The 17,359-nt window shown below is 32.5% G+C and overlaps 1 protein-coding gene across 1 annotated transcript; it reads right to left on the bottom strand.

The window, feature by feature from the left end:
* LOC143245521 (uncharacterized) lies at positions 1–9,405 on the bottom strand. Its single transcript, XM_076491884.1, has 5 exons — positions 9,156–9,405; positions 8,692–8,761; positions 5,970–6,103; positions 5,304–5,428; positions 1–167 (listed from the first exon to the last, which is right to left on the bottom strand). The coding sequence occupies exons 1-5, from the start codon at positions 9,347–9,349 to the stop codon at positions 1–3; spliced, it is 690 nt and encodes a 229-aa protein (XP_076347999.1). The 5' UTR covers positions 9,350–9,405.
* Between the last annotated feature and the right edge of the window lie 7,954 nt (positions 9,406–17,359).

Below are 17,359 nucleotides of genomic sequence, written 5' to 3'. Positions count from 1 at the left end.
TTAGAAGTTACCCACCATGGTGACAGTGAACTCCGTTTTTGATCCAGCATGAATAACATACTTTTCTTGCCAGGTATTTGGTGAGGTTTCTGGTGGTTGGATCGTTAATATAGCATTTTTGCCATCAACGAACTCCGAGTCATCAAGGTAAAAGACGATGTTTAGTTCTGGATAATTACGAAGTGAGGAAAAACCTTCATTAAAAACAACAATGAAAATGCATTGAAAATGCACAAAGCTTTCATTAACTTTATAAAATATATTTTGTGTTGTTTTTTAGAATGTTTTAATTTTTGTTTTACAAACGTAAGAGAAAGGTATTGTTTCGTGAGAACTTTCTTGCAATCATACATTTATTACATACCAAAGCATTAGCGTGAGAGAATGGAAACATTTTGGTAAATAGATGCCTTAACTTTAATCGATAAGTTATATAAAATTGGTTACTATTCTTTCCTCTTTAATACCAACATTTTACCAATTTCAAAAGCATGGTAAAGAAGGGAGTTACGAGAGGGAAATTATGTAAATTATTAAATAATTATTTACAAAATCAAATGGAGAGAACCTCCCTTTTTGAATATAAATAGGACGTGAATAATTAAGCACTTATAATAGTCATCAACCAATAGAATTGCCCTGATAGGAAAGAGGTAAATTTACAGTTTTTCAACGCTAGCATAAGTGGGAATAGCAAACAGGTCAATATGGCTTTTTCTCTAAACCAAACCCTAGGAGCTGATTTCCTGTTACACTTTCGTATATTTTCCTATATTGTTTGCCATCAAGCTATGCATCAAGTAATATACTTTGGTACACATACAGTAATTAGTTTCACCTGCAGAATAATTGAATTATACTTTGGTATATAGACAGAAAGTAGCTTTACCTTCAGAATAATTTTGTATTACACTTTAGTATATATACAGCAATTAGTTTTACATATAAAATAATTTTGTATTACACTTTAGTATCCATACAATACTTAGTTCCCGTACAGAATAATTTTCTACTATACATTAGTATATATACAGTAATTAGTTTCCCTACAGAATAATTTTGTATTACACTTTAGTATATATGGAGTAATTACTTCCCTAGAAAACAATTTTGTATCATACTTTAGTATATATACAGTAATTAGTTTCCCTACACAATAATTGTATTATAATTTAATATATATATAGTAATTATTTTTACCTACAGAAAAAAATTTGTATTACACTTTAGTATATATACAGTCATTAGTTTCACTACAGAATAATTTTATACTATATGTTAGTAAATATAAAGTAATTAGTTTTTACCTACAGAATAACTTCGTATTATACTATAGTATATGTATACAGTAATTAGTTTTCCCACAAAATAATTTTGTATCATACTTTAGTATATATACAGTAATTAGTGTCCCTCCAAAATAATTGCGTTATACTTTAATATATATATATATATATACAGCAATTAGTTTTACCTACAGAATAATTTTGTATTACACTTTACTATATATACAGTAATTAGTTTCTCTACAGAATAATTTTGTATTACACTTTAGTATATATGGAGTAAATAGTTCCCTACACATAATTTTTGTATCATACTTTGGTATATATACAGTAATTAGATTTCCTACAGAATACTTGTGTCATATTTTAATATATATACAGTGATTAGTTTTACCTACAGAATAATTTTGTATCATACTTTAGTATACATACAGTAAATAGATTTCCTATAGAATAACTGTGTTATATTTATATATATATATGTAGTAATTAGTTTTACCTACAAAATAATTTTGTATTACACTTTAGTATACAGAGAGTAGTTAGTGTCCCTACAGAATACTTTTGCACTATATTTGAGTGAATATATATACATACAGTGATTAGTTTCACTACAGAATAATTTTGTATTACACTTTAGTATATATTGAGTAATTAGTTTCCCTACAGAAAAATTTTGTATTACACTTTAATATATATTGAGTAATTAGTTTCCCTATACAATTACTTTGTATCATACTTTAGTATATATACACTAATTAGTTTTACCTACAGAATAATTTTGTGTCATACTTTAGAATATATACAGTAATTAATTTAACCTGCAGAATAATTTTGTTTCGTACTTTAGTACATATAGAGTAATGACTTTTCCCTGCAGAATAATTTTGAGTTATACTGTTGTATTTATACAGTGATTAATTTCCATACAGAATAATTTGTATTATACTTTAGTTTATATACAGTGATAACTTTACCTACAGAATAATTTTGTATTATTCTTTAATACATATATACAGTAATTAGTTTCCCTACAGAATAATTTTGAATCACTCTTTAGTTTATATACTGTCATTAGATTTCCTACAGAATAATTGTGTTATATTTTAATATATATTTACAGTAATTAGTTTTACCTACAGAATGATATTGTATTACACTTGAGTTTATGTAGAGTAGTTACTTTCTGTACTAAATAATTTTGTACTATATTTTAGTATATATATATATATATATATATACAGTAATTAGTTTACCTACAGAATAATTTTGTATCACACTTTAATATATATACAGTAATTAGTTTCTCAAGGGAATTATTGTATTATACTTTATTATATACACTGCTGGCGAAAATCTTAAGGCCGTTGTACTTAGAAAAAACATATTCATTTTGCGTTATTAGACTCAACCACTTATTTGAGTAGAGCTTCGAAAGATGAAAATCAGTGAAGGGAAAATAAAAATAAAAACGTTTTTAGCATTTAATAGGGAAAATGTGAACACTATAAAATTAACCAGATACTAGCTGGTCAAAAATTTAAGACCACATCAAAAAGAAGTCCTAAACAGGGTAGGAAATGTCCAACAAGATGTCTAGTGAGTGAGTTAACGGCCGTCATTGCGAATAACTTCAAACATTCGCTTTGGCATGTTTCGTACAAGAGTTTGCAAATGACTGGCTGAAATGTTATTCGAAGTGGTTAAGCTGGCTTCACGAAGATCATGCACTGTTTTGAATTGACGTACATTTCTATAGACTTCTTTTGACATCCACTCCCAAATATTCTCAATGGGTTTCAGTTCGGGCGAACACGCTGGATGGTCCAAAAGAATCAAGTTATTCGCCATGAAAAAGTTCTTTGTCATGCGAGCATTGTGGATTGCAGCATTGTCCTGCTGAAAGATCCACTCATTTCCACCCAAGCGAGGGCCTTCAGTCAATAAGAATGCTCTCTCCAATATGCCAATGTAGCCAGCTGCTTTTTGACACCCCTGTATAACCTGAAACTCCATTGTTTTATTGAAGTGGAAAGCACTCCAGATTATAGTGGAACCTCCACCACTATGTCATGTGGACAATGTCTCTGGTGGGATATCCTTATCGTGCTTATTATCGTTGGAAGCCATCTGGACCATCCAGGTTTTTCTCATTAGAGCACAAAACCTTCGTCCACTTTTGTACGTCCCATGTTTGGTGCTTCTCAGCAAAGTTTAACCGAGCTGTTTCGTGGTGTGCAAGGAGGCGTGGCCTTTAAAGATGTTTACGGTTTTAAAGCCTTTCTCTCGTAGATGCCGTCTTATTGTTGATCTGAATTCTGCGTCCATTAGGGCCTTAGTCTAGTTTGACGATCGGCTTGTGACTTGCGGACAACCCGTCGAATCCTCTTGCTCAACGTCGGCGAAATTTTCTTGGGCCGACCACTTGAAATTCTCGTTACGTATCCCTCAGGGTCTTTTAAGAAATTTGCAACAGTAGTTTTCCTACTCCCAATCTCACCAGCGATGGCACGTTAAGAGAGACCTTGTTTTTGTAGCTCGACAATTCTGCTACATTGAAACTCTATCAAAGTTTTAGCCTTTGCCATGTTGTTTACCCAATGTGACCCAGGAGATGTCAGTTGGAGATGTTGACAACGCTAATGCTTGAAACACAAATGACTAAATTTCGTTACGTGTTTACCGATTAACGCTTTGTTTCAGTATGGTCTTAAACTTTTGACCAGCTGGTATTTAGGCTGATTTCATTGTGTTCACAATTTCCCCTTTTAAATGCTAAAAAAGTTGTTTATTTTTATTTTCCCTTTTCTTATTTTCATCTTTCGAAGCTCTACTCAAATAAGTGGTTGAGTCTAACAACACAAAATACATATTTTTTCTTTATGTTCATTGGACTTAAAATTTTGGCCAGCAGTGTATAGAGTAATTCAGTTTCCCTACTGAATTATTTTGTATTATACTTTAGTTTACACACAGTAATTTGTTTCTCTACAGAAAAATTTTGTCATACTTTTGTATATATACAGTAATTAGTTTTATCTACTGAATAATTTTATGCCACATTTTAGTATATATACAGTAATTAATTTCCCTACAGAATAATATTGTGTTATACTTTAGCATATTTACAGTAATTTGTTCTCCCTACAGAATAATTTTGTACTATACCTTAATATATAAATACAGTAATTAGTTTTTTCTACAGAATGATTTTGAATCAGACTTTAATTTTTACAAGTATTGGCTTTATCATCATAGTTGCCAAAATGATTCTGTGTTATTGTTTTGCATTTACAGTAATTTGTTTTGTCTACAAAATCCTATACAATGCTACACGATAAGTTATCTGTATTATTCTAAATCGGGCCTCGAAACCAGATTTTTTATTATTCTAAGCCCTCAGACTTATCGTTGAAGTGTGGTAGAGCTGCCTTAAAGAGAGTTATTGATGGAAGAAAAGCGTTTAACAGCTTCGTAGCTAACAACAACAAGAGAAGTTACGCACTCTTCTTATTACATGTAACATGAATTGTTTGATTTGATGAACACTTTGGGGTGACATGCTACCAAGCAAGAAGCAAAAGGCAATATAACAATGTGTGAAAATTAAAATTAATTATTTATAATTAAAATGTTTTGCTTATATCCTTACCTCTTTAACTTAGCATCTCTGGAATTATAGCTCGAGTTTGTTTTATTCCTGTAATTCGTAGATATTGGCACCTTTTAAAACCACTCTAAACACTGATGCATCAACAGTCATACGTACCCCTGAATGAAGCACTATACAATTACCTCTGAACAAAACTACCATAAAACTTCAGTATGTAATTACCTTTGAACAAAACTACCATAAAACATTAGTACGTAATTATCCCTAAAGGTAGCAATAAAATGAAACACATGTTTACGTGGAAATGTTCAGTTTCCAAATACAACAGACGTAGTTGCTTATGATTTGAGATAGAATATGTAGAAGTAAATAAAGCGAATTTATTAAACAACCAGTTTGCTTACGACGGCTTCGAATATCACTCATTCCTTCTGAGAAAGCTTTAAGAGGCTCAGTACGTTGGTTTCTCCACTTAGCATTTACCGTGTAGCAGTTGCCAAACATGTTGTCATAGAAATGGTTCCAAGGCCTAAAAAAAACCCTCAAAATTCATTGTATGTGCTGTAAAACACCCATTTCTCTTTTTTTAAATTCTGGACTTAATGACAAATTTACAAAGTATTTTATTGTTGTTATTATTAAAGTTTTTTACACAATAAAAAAAACACTTCACGCGACACTAAATTGCCCAGTTGTCTTTAATAACATAAACAACATCATCCAATACCAGATTTCCCTTTTTTTTTTTAACGTTTCGTTGATTCAAATTAATATTATGTATTCATTTTAATTTGTTTTCCCTACTTCATAATTATACTAATATGCTGTTTCGGAACCCAACACGTTTTGGATTGGATTTGTTTTGGGCTGTGCAGATTGTTGAAAGAAATTAAAACAAATTATTATGACTATAGTTTATCTGTTAGAAATTGTATAGGTTTTACAGGTTCCAGAATAACTATTCAACAGAAGATGTTATTATCTATTTAATTTACATAATTCGTGTATTCAACATATTTAGATCAGTTTACAACCTCCTCTTAAATTATCTAATAAATATCCCAACCTACCTGCAGTTATTGGTGCCCCATAAACTACAGTATGCGATAAGGTCTTGAAGTTGAAAGCCACTGTCCACCATTTCGGTATAGTTCCTCGAATTCTGCACTTGTTGTCGGAAGCTGTACAGACTTCTGTAGATTTCCTGTTAACACCAACAACGTGGACACTAAATAAAACTTTGCCCGGCATGGCCAAGCGCGTAAGGCGCGCGACACGTAATCCGAGGGTCGGAGGTTCGCGCCCGCGTCGCGCCAAACATGCTCGCCCTCCCAGCCGTGGGGGCGTTATAATGGTACGGTCAATCCCACTTTTCGTTGGTACAAGAGTAGCCCAAGAGTTGGCGGTGGGTGGTGATGACTAGCTGCCTTCCCTCTAGTCTTACACTGTTAAATTAGGGACAGCTAGCACAGATAGCCCTCGAGTAGCTTTGTGCGAAATTCCAAAAAACCAAAACCAACCAACCAACTAAATAAAACCCTTCGAGAAAAATACCCTGAATTTTTAGAAGGTCGTCTCACCAAACACTGCTAGTACAAGGGGTCATTTATTTAAAAATGTGATATATCTCTGTCCTTAATTCAAGCCCGACATGGCCAGGTGGTTAAGGCGCTCGACTCGTAATCAGTGGGTTCGAATCCCCGTCACACCAAACATGCTCGCCCTTTCAGCCGTGGGGGCATTATAATGTTAAGATTAATTTCACTATTCGTTGATAAAAGAGTAGCCCAACAGTTGGCGGTGGGTGGTGATGACTAGCTGCCTTACCTCTAGTCATACACTGCTAGCGCAGATAGCCCTCGTGTAGCTTTGCGCGAAATTTAAAATTAAACTGTCCTTAATTCAGTTAGAATGAAGTAACGCCCAGTATCTATTCCCTTTACTTTAATAAGAATTTTGTAATATTCATAGTTTCGTATATGACCTATAGAGTGTTAATATTTTTATGTTAATTTGATCCCAATTTTGCAACATATAATTCTCTATCATTAATTTAAATAATAGTTTGGTGAATAAACTACATTATAGCATTCCCAGAACGAGACACTGGGTTCATAATTATTGGAATTTAGCCAGCAAAAAATGCGCAATTTAGCGCCGTCTCCGTCATTATCCGCTTGGTAATCATGACGAACAGGAAACAACTGTCCAGCGATTTAAAAAAAACGAATTATTGTAAAATACAAGTCTCGTGTGTCTCTTTCCGGTATTGATATACAACTTAATGTGTCGAAATCTACTGTTCAAAGCATAATTGCCAAGTTTAAGCTTACAGGACCAACTGCTAACCTCCCTCGTTCCGGACGCCCCACCAAAATTCCAGAGAGAACCAAGAGGAAGGTTCTCAGAGACGTTAGTAGGAACTCTCGTTTAACACGTAATGACATACAGAAACTGGTAAGGGGAAACTGGGGTTGAAGTAAGCACCTCTACAGTTACGAACATGTTACATACAGTCTTCTGGGCTCAAAGCATGCCGTCCTCGTAGAACTCCATATTTAAAGTATTTCATTTAGAAGCACGATTGAGGTATGCAAGAAAGCATGCAGATAGACCCTTTACCTACTGGAAGAGTATTCTTTGGTCAGGCGAGACTAAAATCGAGCTTTTCGGCCACAATGATGTTTGCAATATTTTCCATAAGAAGGGGGAACGAAATCTTCCAAAGAACACCGTCCCAACAGTTAAACACGGAGGTGGCTCGATCATGCTATGGGGTTCCTTCAGCTCTTCTGGTGTAGGCAGCCTTCATCGTGTCAACGGAATCATGAAAAAAGAAGAGTACGTTGATATGTTAGGCACTTATATCAAGAATGATGCTCGGAATTTGCGGCTTGGACGTTGTTGGATCTTCCAGCACGACAAAGACCCTAAGCACACATCGAAATATGTGCAATCCTGGTTGCAGAGGAACCATATAAGCGTTCTGGAGTGGCCATCGCAATTACCCGATCTCAACCCAATTGAAAACGTTTGGCATGAGTTGAAGACCAGGGTTCATCAGCAAGAGTTGGAGGCCTTCTGTAAAGAAGAATGGAAGAAAATACCAGTCGAGTACTGTCAAACGATCATGGAGGGCTATGAGGAGAGATTGCGCCAAGTAATTCACCTGAAAGGCTACACAACTGACCATTAAAGTAGACGCGCGAACACTTTCTGCCCCTCCCATGTTTTGATATTTGTTTATAAACAGTTTATTTGTCATTCAATTTACATATAAATTTATGTAGATGTGTGATAGTATAATATTTATAATATACTGTACTTTCATTTTCCTAATCGTGATACTTTTTAAGTTATGAGGAAAAACTACTCATGACGCAGGGGTACGAACATTTTCTGTTGTAACTTCTCTTACGAAGTTAATTTGAGATGAGGTGTGCGAGCTTTTTTATAACAAAGCCACATTGGGCTATCTGCTGAGTCCACCGAGGGGAATCGAACCCCTGATTTTAACGTTATAAATCCGGAGAGGCAGAGTTGAGGTGGAGTTCAACCGTAGAAGTGTCTTGCTGGAGAAATGTTTCTATATATAAGTCATCGAGTCTGACATTAATTTCTTTTTTTTTTTTTTTACAAAATGTCTACATAACACAGCCTTTCACGTCTGTAAATTGTACATTACATTATCATCGAAGAAGCCTTAACAGCTAATTTTAATTTAGATGCTACATTAATACACTTCACAGGGTTAAAGAAGATTAGGTTAATTAACGTAAAAAGAGAACTTGCATAGTCCAAAGAATCCGTTCTCTGTCGACAAGTGTCTGGTTCCTTTTTACACCAAGCCGAGAGCTTCACGCTGAAAGAAACAAATAAATAATACCTTTACTACAAACAATTTTGTTAGTTAATAAACAAACAGTACTTAAGAAGAAGAGTTCCAGTTGCTTAAATCAACATTTAAATTTAATGTTTTAAGTTTGAGTAAAGAAGTTTTTCACTGAATTAGGTTTCTTAAGGGTCAAGTAAGGCTAGGAAAGCAACACATGGGGCAGCTAGCCAAAGACTCCATACAGATGTTAGGTGAAAGAAATGCTGAGATACACCAAAACAGTGTTTTCACGTTTGGGTATTTTAATAAAAAACATTAACAACAAAAAGAAGGCTTAACACTCTGTAGAACCAGCTAATTTTCTCAGCAGATGTTGAGTGTGTTTTTTCCTTATGTAGAAATAGACTTATCAAGTGCTTACGGTTGCTGGGGGCAAAAGGTAAGTGAAGGAAAAAAAAGGTCAAATGGACTCTTTACGTTGATCGCCACAGATGTTTGATATTCGAGATAAATGTCAACAAATGTGTAACCTTGGTAAATAAACCCAACAAGACAAGCGAAGAAGACAAGCGTCCAAAAAATGTTTCTAATAGTTATGATGAAACAGTTCGCCATAGTTGGAGTTATTCGTATTCAAGCTGCAACGTTTGGTTTAAGCAGTTTTCATAAATAATAAGGGCTCCTAAGTTCTATTGGTTTACATGAAGTACAAGCCTTTAAGTAACGAATAAATGTAAGGAAAATTGCGCATGTATACTTTATATTGTCGTGAACAAAGACGAGCGAATATTATACAGTTTTCGTTCGATACATTCTGTTGACTTAACAAAACCGTTGATGTATCTTATGATATGTCAAACATAACTCACAAGCTACTCTCCCGCATATTATTCGTAGTTTAATCAGTTTGTATTCTTATACTAGTATTGAAAGAACCAAACACCCATGAAAACTATATCTATATTGTCTGTGAATACTATAACCTTACAAGTAATTATTAATACTTCTCTGTTAATCGATAAGACGTCTTTATAATAACATTTATTTACGTACGAATGTGAACTGTATAGCATTATTCATTGATCGGTAAGCGTAAACTTCATTAAGGTAATTAATGTGTTTAAAAATATAATGGATAACTGTATAATATGTTGTGCTTAATGGTGTAGAATACTTCTATGAATACACCAGTTGCCGTGTGTTATTTACTACAGAAACCAACGCACGAGGTACCCTATAGTCATTACTGGGACCAACACACGAGGTACCCTATACTGTAGTTACAGAAACCAACGCACAAAGTACCATATACTGTTGTTAAAGGAACCAGCACACGGGATACCCTATACTGTTTTTAAAAGAACCAGCTTTACTGTTATTACTGAGATCAATACACGAGTAGAATCATATACTGTTGTTTAAGGGTTGTTGTTTTTTAATTAAGCACAAAGCTACTCAATGGGCTATCTGTGTTCTGCCCACCACGGGTATCGAAACCCGGTTTTTAGCGTTGTAAGTCCGCAGACATACCGCTGAGCCACTGGAGGGCATGTCGTCTAAGGATAAATAAACATAGTTTAATTTAAAGCACAGTCAAAGAGAACCAGTATTTTTAATACACCCGCTGTAAACATAACTTTAGAAAAGAAAACTAATAAAATGGTTAGTAATCATTAAGAAGATTTATGCAATATCTATATTTGTTATAAGTTAATAAACAGACAAAACTGTAGAGCGAATTAAATTCTTATAAAACATTTAATTCCAGGTAAGGTAATCAATCAACTGTTAGAAAACCTTTCGAGAATACAGTCCTACAAAGCAAGAAATAATGAAAACGAATTAGACTTGTGTTATTACAAAACTGATATTAGACTCATGTCTAATTCTCACGTTTTTATAGATTATTGATAGTTTGTGCCTTTCAGAAACTAGAACAAAGAACGCATTTTGTAAACGGGGCGGGAATGATAAAAGAAGAAAGTAAGAGCACAAGTGTAACAAACAAAAGCCTCTCTTGTATCCGTTATAGAAAATGAAAATAAAAACGTTCGTTAAAAGAAAAGTACTTGTTTTGTTAACATCTTGACAGCAATGGCTGTCGTTTTGTAGGGCACTATGTAAGTTGTTTAAGTGTAACTTTCTAAGTTATATGTACTTCAGGCTTGTCAATATTTAGTTACTTAAACCTTACACCAAATGAACAACTTTTGGGTACTATAGTCTGTACAAGTTTTTATCTTCTTTAACAAAATTTTATTGTCCATTAATCTCGCCAGACCCGTAACACTATTTTATGTACATATCAATCGTTAGAATTATAGACAAAGGTTTTATTGTTCACGTGTTATCAAATAGATGTTTTATATTTCATAAAGTTCAAACTAGTAGTCTTCAGAAGTTTCTATAAGTTGGAGTTTCTAAAAATTTGACAAAACTTAAAACATCAATATTGTTTCTCCTTTGCTTAATAAAGGTCAAGGTGTGTCGTTATTAACAGAAATCAAAGTGTGTCGTTATTAATAGATATCAAAGTGTATCGTTGTTAATAGAAATTAAAGTTTATCGTTATTAATAGATATCAAAGTGTATCGTTGTTAATAGAAATTAAAGTTTATTGTTATTAATAGATATCAAAGTGTATCGTTGTTAATAGAAATTAAAGTTTATTGTTATTAATAGATATCAAAGTGTATGGTTATTAATAAAGATCAAAGTGTGTCGTTATTAATAGATATGAAAGTGTATGATTATTAATAAGGGTCAAGGTGTGTCGTTATTAACAGAAATCAAAGTGTGTTGTTAGTAATAGATATCAAAGTGTATCGTTGTTAATAGAAATTAAAGTTTATCGTTATTAATAGAGATCAAAGTGTATCGTTGTTAATAGAAATTAAAGTTTATTGTTATTAATAGATATCAGTGTATGGTTATTAATAAAAAAAGTGTGTCGTTATTAATAGATATTAAAGTGTATCGTTATTAATAAAGATCAGAGTGTATCGTTATTAATAGAGATCAAAGTGTATCGTTGTTAATAGAAATTAAAGTTTATTGTTATTAATAGATATCAAAGTGTATGGTTATTAATAAAGATCAAAGTGTGTCGTTATTAATAGATATTAAAGTGTATCGTTATTAATAAAGATCAGAGTGTATCGTTATTATAACATGTATAAAATTTGAGTGTATGTTTGCCCATATAAACAAATTAATACTGAGTAGTGTAAATAGAGAAAACTCGAAATATAAACTTTATATGTTATTTAAGAATGATACACTTTGATCTCTATTAATAACGACACACTTTGATTTGCATTAACAACGATACATTTTTTTATCTTTACTAATGACGATGCACTTTTATATCTATTAATAACTACATGCTTTGATCTCCATTAAAACAACGCAGTTAATCTCTATTAACAACGACACACTTTGATCTCTATTAATAACGATACACTCTGATCTTTATTAATAACGATACACTTTAATATCTATTAATAACGACACACTTTGATTTTTATTAATAACCATACACTTTGATATCTATTAATAACAATAAACTTTCATTTCTATTAACAACGATACACTTTGATCTCTATTAATAACGATACACTCTGATCTTTATTAATAACGATACGCTTTAATATCTATTAATAACGACACACTTTAATCTTTATTAATAACCATACACTTTGATATCTATTAATAACAATAAACTTTAATTTCTATTAACAACGATACACTTTGATCTCTATTAATAACGATAAACTTTAATTTCTATTAACAACGATACACTTTGATATCTATTACTAACAACACACTTTGATTTATGTTAATAACGACACACCTTGACCCTTATTAATAATCATACACTTTCATATCTATTAATAACGATAAACGTTAATTTATATTAACAACGATACACTTTGACATCTATTAATAACGATAAACTTTAATTTCTATTAACAACGATACACTTTGATCTCTATTAATAACGATACACTCTGATCTTTATTAATAACGATACACTTTAATATCTATTAATAACGACACACTTTAATCTTTATTAATAACCATACACTTTGATATCTATTAATAACAATAAACTTTAATTTCTATTAACAACGATACACTTTGATCTCTATTAATAACGATAAACTTTAATTTCTATTAACAACGATACACTTTGATATCTATTACTAACAACACACTTTGATTTCTGTTAATAACGACACACCTTGACCCTTATTAATAACTATACACTTTCATATCTATTAATAACGATAAACTTTAATTTCTATTAACAACGATACACTTTGACATCTATTAATAACGATAAACTTTAATCTCTTAATAACGACACACTTTGACCTTTATTAATAACTATACACTTTCATATCTATTAATAACGATAAACTTTAATCTCTTAATAACGACACATTTTGATTTCTGTTAATAACGACACACCTTGACCTTTATTAATAATCATACACTTTCATATCTATTAACAACGATAAACTTTAATTTATATTAACAACGATACACTTTGATCTCTCTTAATAACGACACACTTTGATTTCTGTTAATAACGACACACTTTGATCTCTATCAAAAACAAAACACTTTGATCTCTTGATCTTTATTAATAATGTTGCACTTTGATCTCTTCTTAATAATGATACACTTGTGTATTTTCTCCATGTCTTGTCATATTAATTAGTTCAGTTTCCATAATTTACAATTTTGTTCGTTCTTAATCTACGTACGTGTTTTCTCTATATTATATTGTATTAAGAAGTCTAGTTTCCAAAATTTACAGTCTCTGTTCGTTATTCATCGGTGTCATAATGTATAAAGTCGAGTTTCCATAATTTACAGTTTCTATTCGTTCTTAATCTGAGTAATTATTTTCAAGCGTGTCCTGTTGAATTAAGTGTTCGACTTTTCATAATTTACACTTTTGTTCGTTCTTAATCAAAATGTGTATTTTTTCTGTCCTTTTGTATTAAGTTTTCGACTTTCCATAATTTACAGTTTCTGTTCGTTCTTAATCTAAGTGTGTATTTTCTCTGTGTACTACTGTATTAAATGTTAGAGTTTCAATAATTTACAGTTCCTATTCGTTCTTAATCTAAGTGTGTATTTTCTCTTTGTCGTGTTGTACTAAGTAGTAGAGTTTCCATAATTTACAGTTTCTATTCGTTCTTAATCTGAATGATTATTTTCAATGTGTAATGTTGTATTAAGTTTTCGACTTTCCATAATTTACAATTTCCCTTCGTTCTTAACCTAAGAGTGTATTTTCTCTGTGTCCTGTTGTATTAAGTGTTGGACTTTCTATAATTTACAGTTTCTATTCGTTCTTAATCTAAGTGTATATTTTATCTGTGTTCTGTTGTATTAAGTGGTCGAGTTTCAATACCTTATAATTTCTATTCGTTCTAAATTAAAGTGTGTACTTTCTCCGTATCCTGTTGTATTAAGTGGTCAAGTTTCATAATTTACATTTTCTGTTCGTTCGTAATCTAAGTGTGTATTTTATCGGTGTCCTGTTGTATTAATTGGTCGAATTTCCATAATTTATATTTTCTTTTCCTTCTTAATTTAAGTGTTTATTTTCTCTGTATCCTGTTATATTAAGTGCTCGACTTTCCTTAATTTACAGTTTCTGTTCGTTCCTAATCTAAGTGTGTATCTTATCGGTGTTCTGTTGTATTACATGGTGGAGTGTCCATAATTTACAGTTCCTGTTCGTTCCTAATCTAAGTGTGTATTTTCTCGGTGTGTTGTTGTATTAAGTGGTCGAGTTTCCATAATTTATAGTTTTATTCTTTCTTAATTTAAGTGTTTATTTTCTCTGTGTCCTATTGTATTAAGTGGTCGATTTTCCATAATTTGCTGTTTCTATTCGTTCTTAATCTATGTGTGTATTTTCTCTGTGTCCTGTGTTATTAATGGTCGAATTTCCATAATTTACAGTTCTTGTTAGTCCTTAATCTGAGTATGTTTTCTATTCGTTCTTAATCTGTCTCCGGATTTACAACGCTAAAATCAGGGGCTCGATTCCCCTCAGTGGGCTGAGCAGATAGCCCTATGTGGCTTTGCTATAAGAAAAACACACAAACACACACGTTCTTAATCTAAGTGCGTATTTTCTGTGGATCCTATTGTATTAAGTGGTCGAGTTTAGATAATTTACAAGTTTCTTTTCGTTCTTAATCTAAATTTGTATTTTTCCCTATCCTGTTGTATTAAGTTGTCGACTTTCACAATTTACACTTATTTTTCGTTCTTAATCTAAGTGTGGATTTTTTTCCCTGTGGTGTTATTTTAAGTGGTCGAGTTTCCATTATTTACTGTTTCTGTTCGTTCTTAATTTAAGTGTGTATTTTCTCCGTATCCTCTTGTATCAAATGGTCGACCATCATAATTTACAGTTTCTCTTCCTTCTTAATCTGTATATTTTGTCCGTATCCTGTTGTCTTAAGTGGGCGAGTTTCCGTAATTTACAGCTCCTGTTCGTTCTTAATCTAAGTATTTTCTCTGTGTCCTGTTGTATTAAGTGGTCCAGTTTCCATTATTTACTGTTCGTTCTTAATTTAAGTGTATATTTTCTCCGTATCCTCTTGTATCAAATGGTCGACCATCATAATTTACAGTTTCTCTTCCTTCCTAATCTGTATATTTTGTCCGTATCCTGTTTTATTAAGTGGTCGAGTTTCCATAATTTACATTTTCTGTTCGTTCTTGATTTAAGTGTGTATTTTCTCATTGTCCTGTTGTATTTAGAGGGCGAATTTCCATAACTTACGATTTCTTTTCGTTGTTAATCTAAGTGTGTATGTGCTCTGTGTCCTGTTGTATTAAGTGGTTGAGTTTCCACAATTTACATTTTGTGTTCGTTCTTAATCTAAGCGTGTATTTTATCTGTGTGCTTTTGTATTAAGTAGTCAACTTTCATAATGCACAGTTTCTGTTCGTTCTTAATATAAATGTGTATTTTATCCATGTAGCTTTGTATTAAGTGTAAGTTGTACAGTTTAATACTTTTTATTTGATTCGTCCGTGTGTGTAATTTATTTAGAGGTTCAGATGTAGCGTTCCATACGATCCTGGTACGAAACTCTCCTTGTTCATAAAGTAAACTAACTTCCAGAAATATCCTCGAACAACTCAAGGTGTCACATCTATTCTTTACATTATGTATATGTTCCAGTTCTTATCATTTATTTTAAGAGTTCGATGTATAAGATTCTTGGCGCATCCGGGTGTGATCAAAAGGTAGCGTCTGCAAGGTCAGCCTTAAGAAGATATCTTTCTGCACAACAAGCTTTATTCGGAATGAGTCATCTCACGGGATTATGAAAACTTTTTAAACATTTTTGTCATGCAACCTGTTTGCTTGCGTGGGTTCAAGGTCACAGTAATTAAGTAGCAACTTCCCGGGTGAACGAACTGCACTTGAAAACTAGCAAGGCAAACACCAGTATATTTGTAACTATACCTTTCTATTGATGCTCTTACATGTGTGAAAATAATTTAAAATATAGATTGCACGCAAGTGTTTCATTTGTTATATACAATTATATTTATATGTCTGATCCAAAATCCTTAAAACGTTTCATGTTATTATGTTACTTTCATTTTTGCTCCAAGCGTGTTATTTTAGTTTCATATTTTCAGTAGTAAGATTTTTATGTTATACTAAATTCAATACAAAGTACTCAAACTGCATAAAAACATAGAATTTATAAGACGTGACAAGGCAAAACCCAAGGTTTATTAATTTACTTATTTATGGATAAATTAGCTCTTGTCAAGCGATCTGAAATGCAAACGGTTCTTCATTTAGGCTGGTGTTTAAATGAGAATAGAAGAGGTTGTATATATATTTATAATTTACCACATTTTACTTAATTAATGCACATGGTTACCCTCACCACGAACAGCAAGGGTAGCCTGACATGATCATGGAATGACGGTACATACATCCCTAAACACTTATACAGTAGAGTTGTTTCCAGAGCATCTGGAGTTGCTGTTGGGATAAGATGACGCTCCTAAGAACACCTTGTCTTTCATGACGGAACTGACGTCTGGTCAGGCACACCACTTGATCAAAGAAATATGCTAAATGGTTCAACAGAGTATGAATATCGTGCTGAATCTGTCTTCATTTTTACTAAAAGTAAGGTTACGTCCAACACCTGCTACAGACTGAATTAAAACCACGTGTATAAAACTTAGTACCATAAGTAAAGTTACGTCTAATATCTACCGCAAACTGAATTAAAATCGTGTAAAAAAACGTAATATTGTTCCAACTACTGAATGTGCTCTCCACAGTGGACAAGCTATTTTGTTACATGCTGTAGGTTGATTGAGATTCATCTGTTAAAAGGAATATTTCTCCGACTGTTATTTGCTTTTGAACGTACTCGTCACCATAGTGAACTGTGTTGTGAGAATAACGCACACGTTGGGGTGTATGGTGCAAAATTGAGCCTCGCGAAGCTTGTTTCTAGTCACCTGTACATTTATGTGACTGCGTACATCTAATTCAGTCTCAGAGCAGCTACTTGTATTTGTAATAATGGTCTGCTGTGTCCAGATGTGTGA

The sequence above is a fragment of the Tachypleus tridentatus genome, chromosome 2, assembly GCF_004210375.1.
Source record: "Tachypleus tridentatus isolate NWPU-2018 chromosome 2, ASM421037v1, whole genome shotgun sequence".
Taxonomy (NCBI): Eukaryota; Metazoa; Arthropoda; class Merostomata; order Xiphosura; family Limulidae; genus Tachypleus; species Tachypleus tridentatus.
Note: the sequence above shows the minus strand (reverse complement) of the source record. Positions and strands in the feature narration are given on the sequence as shown.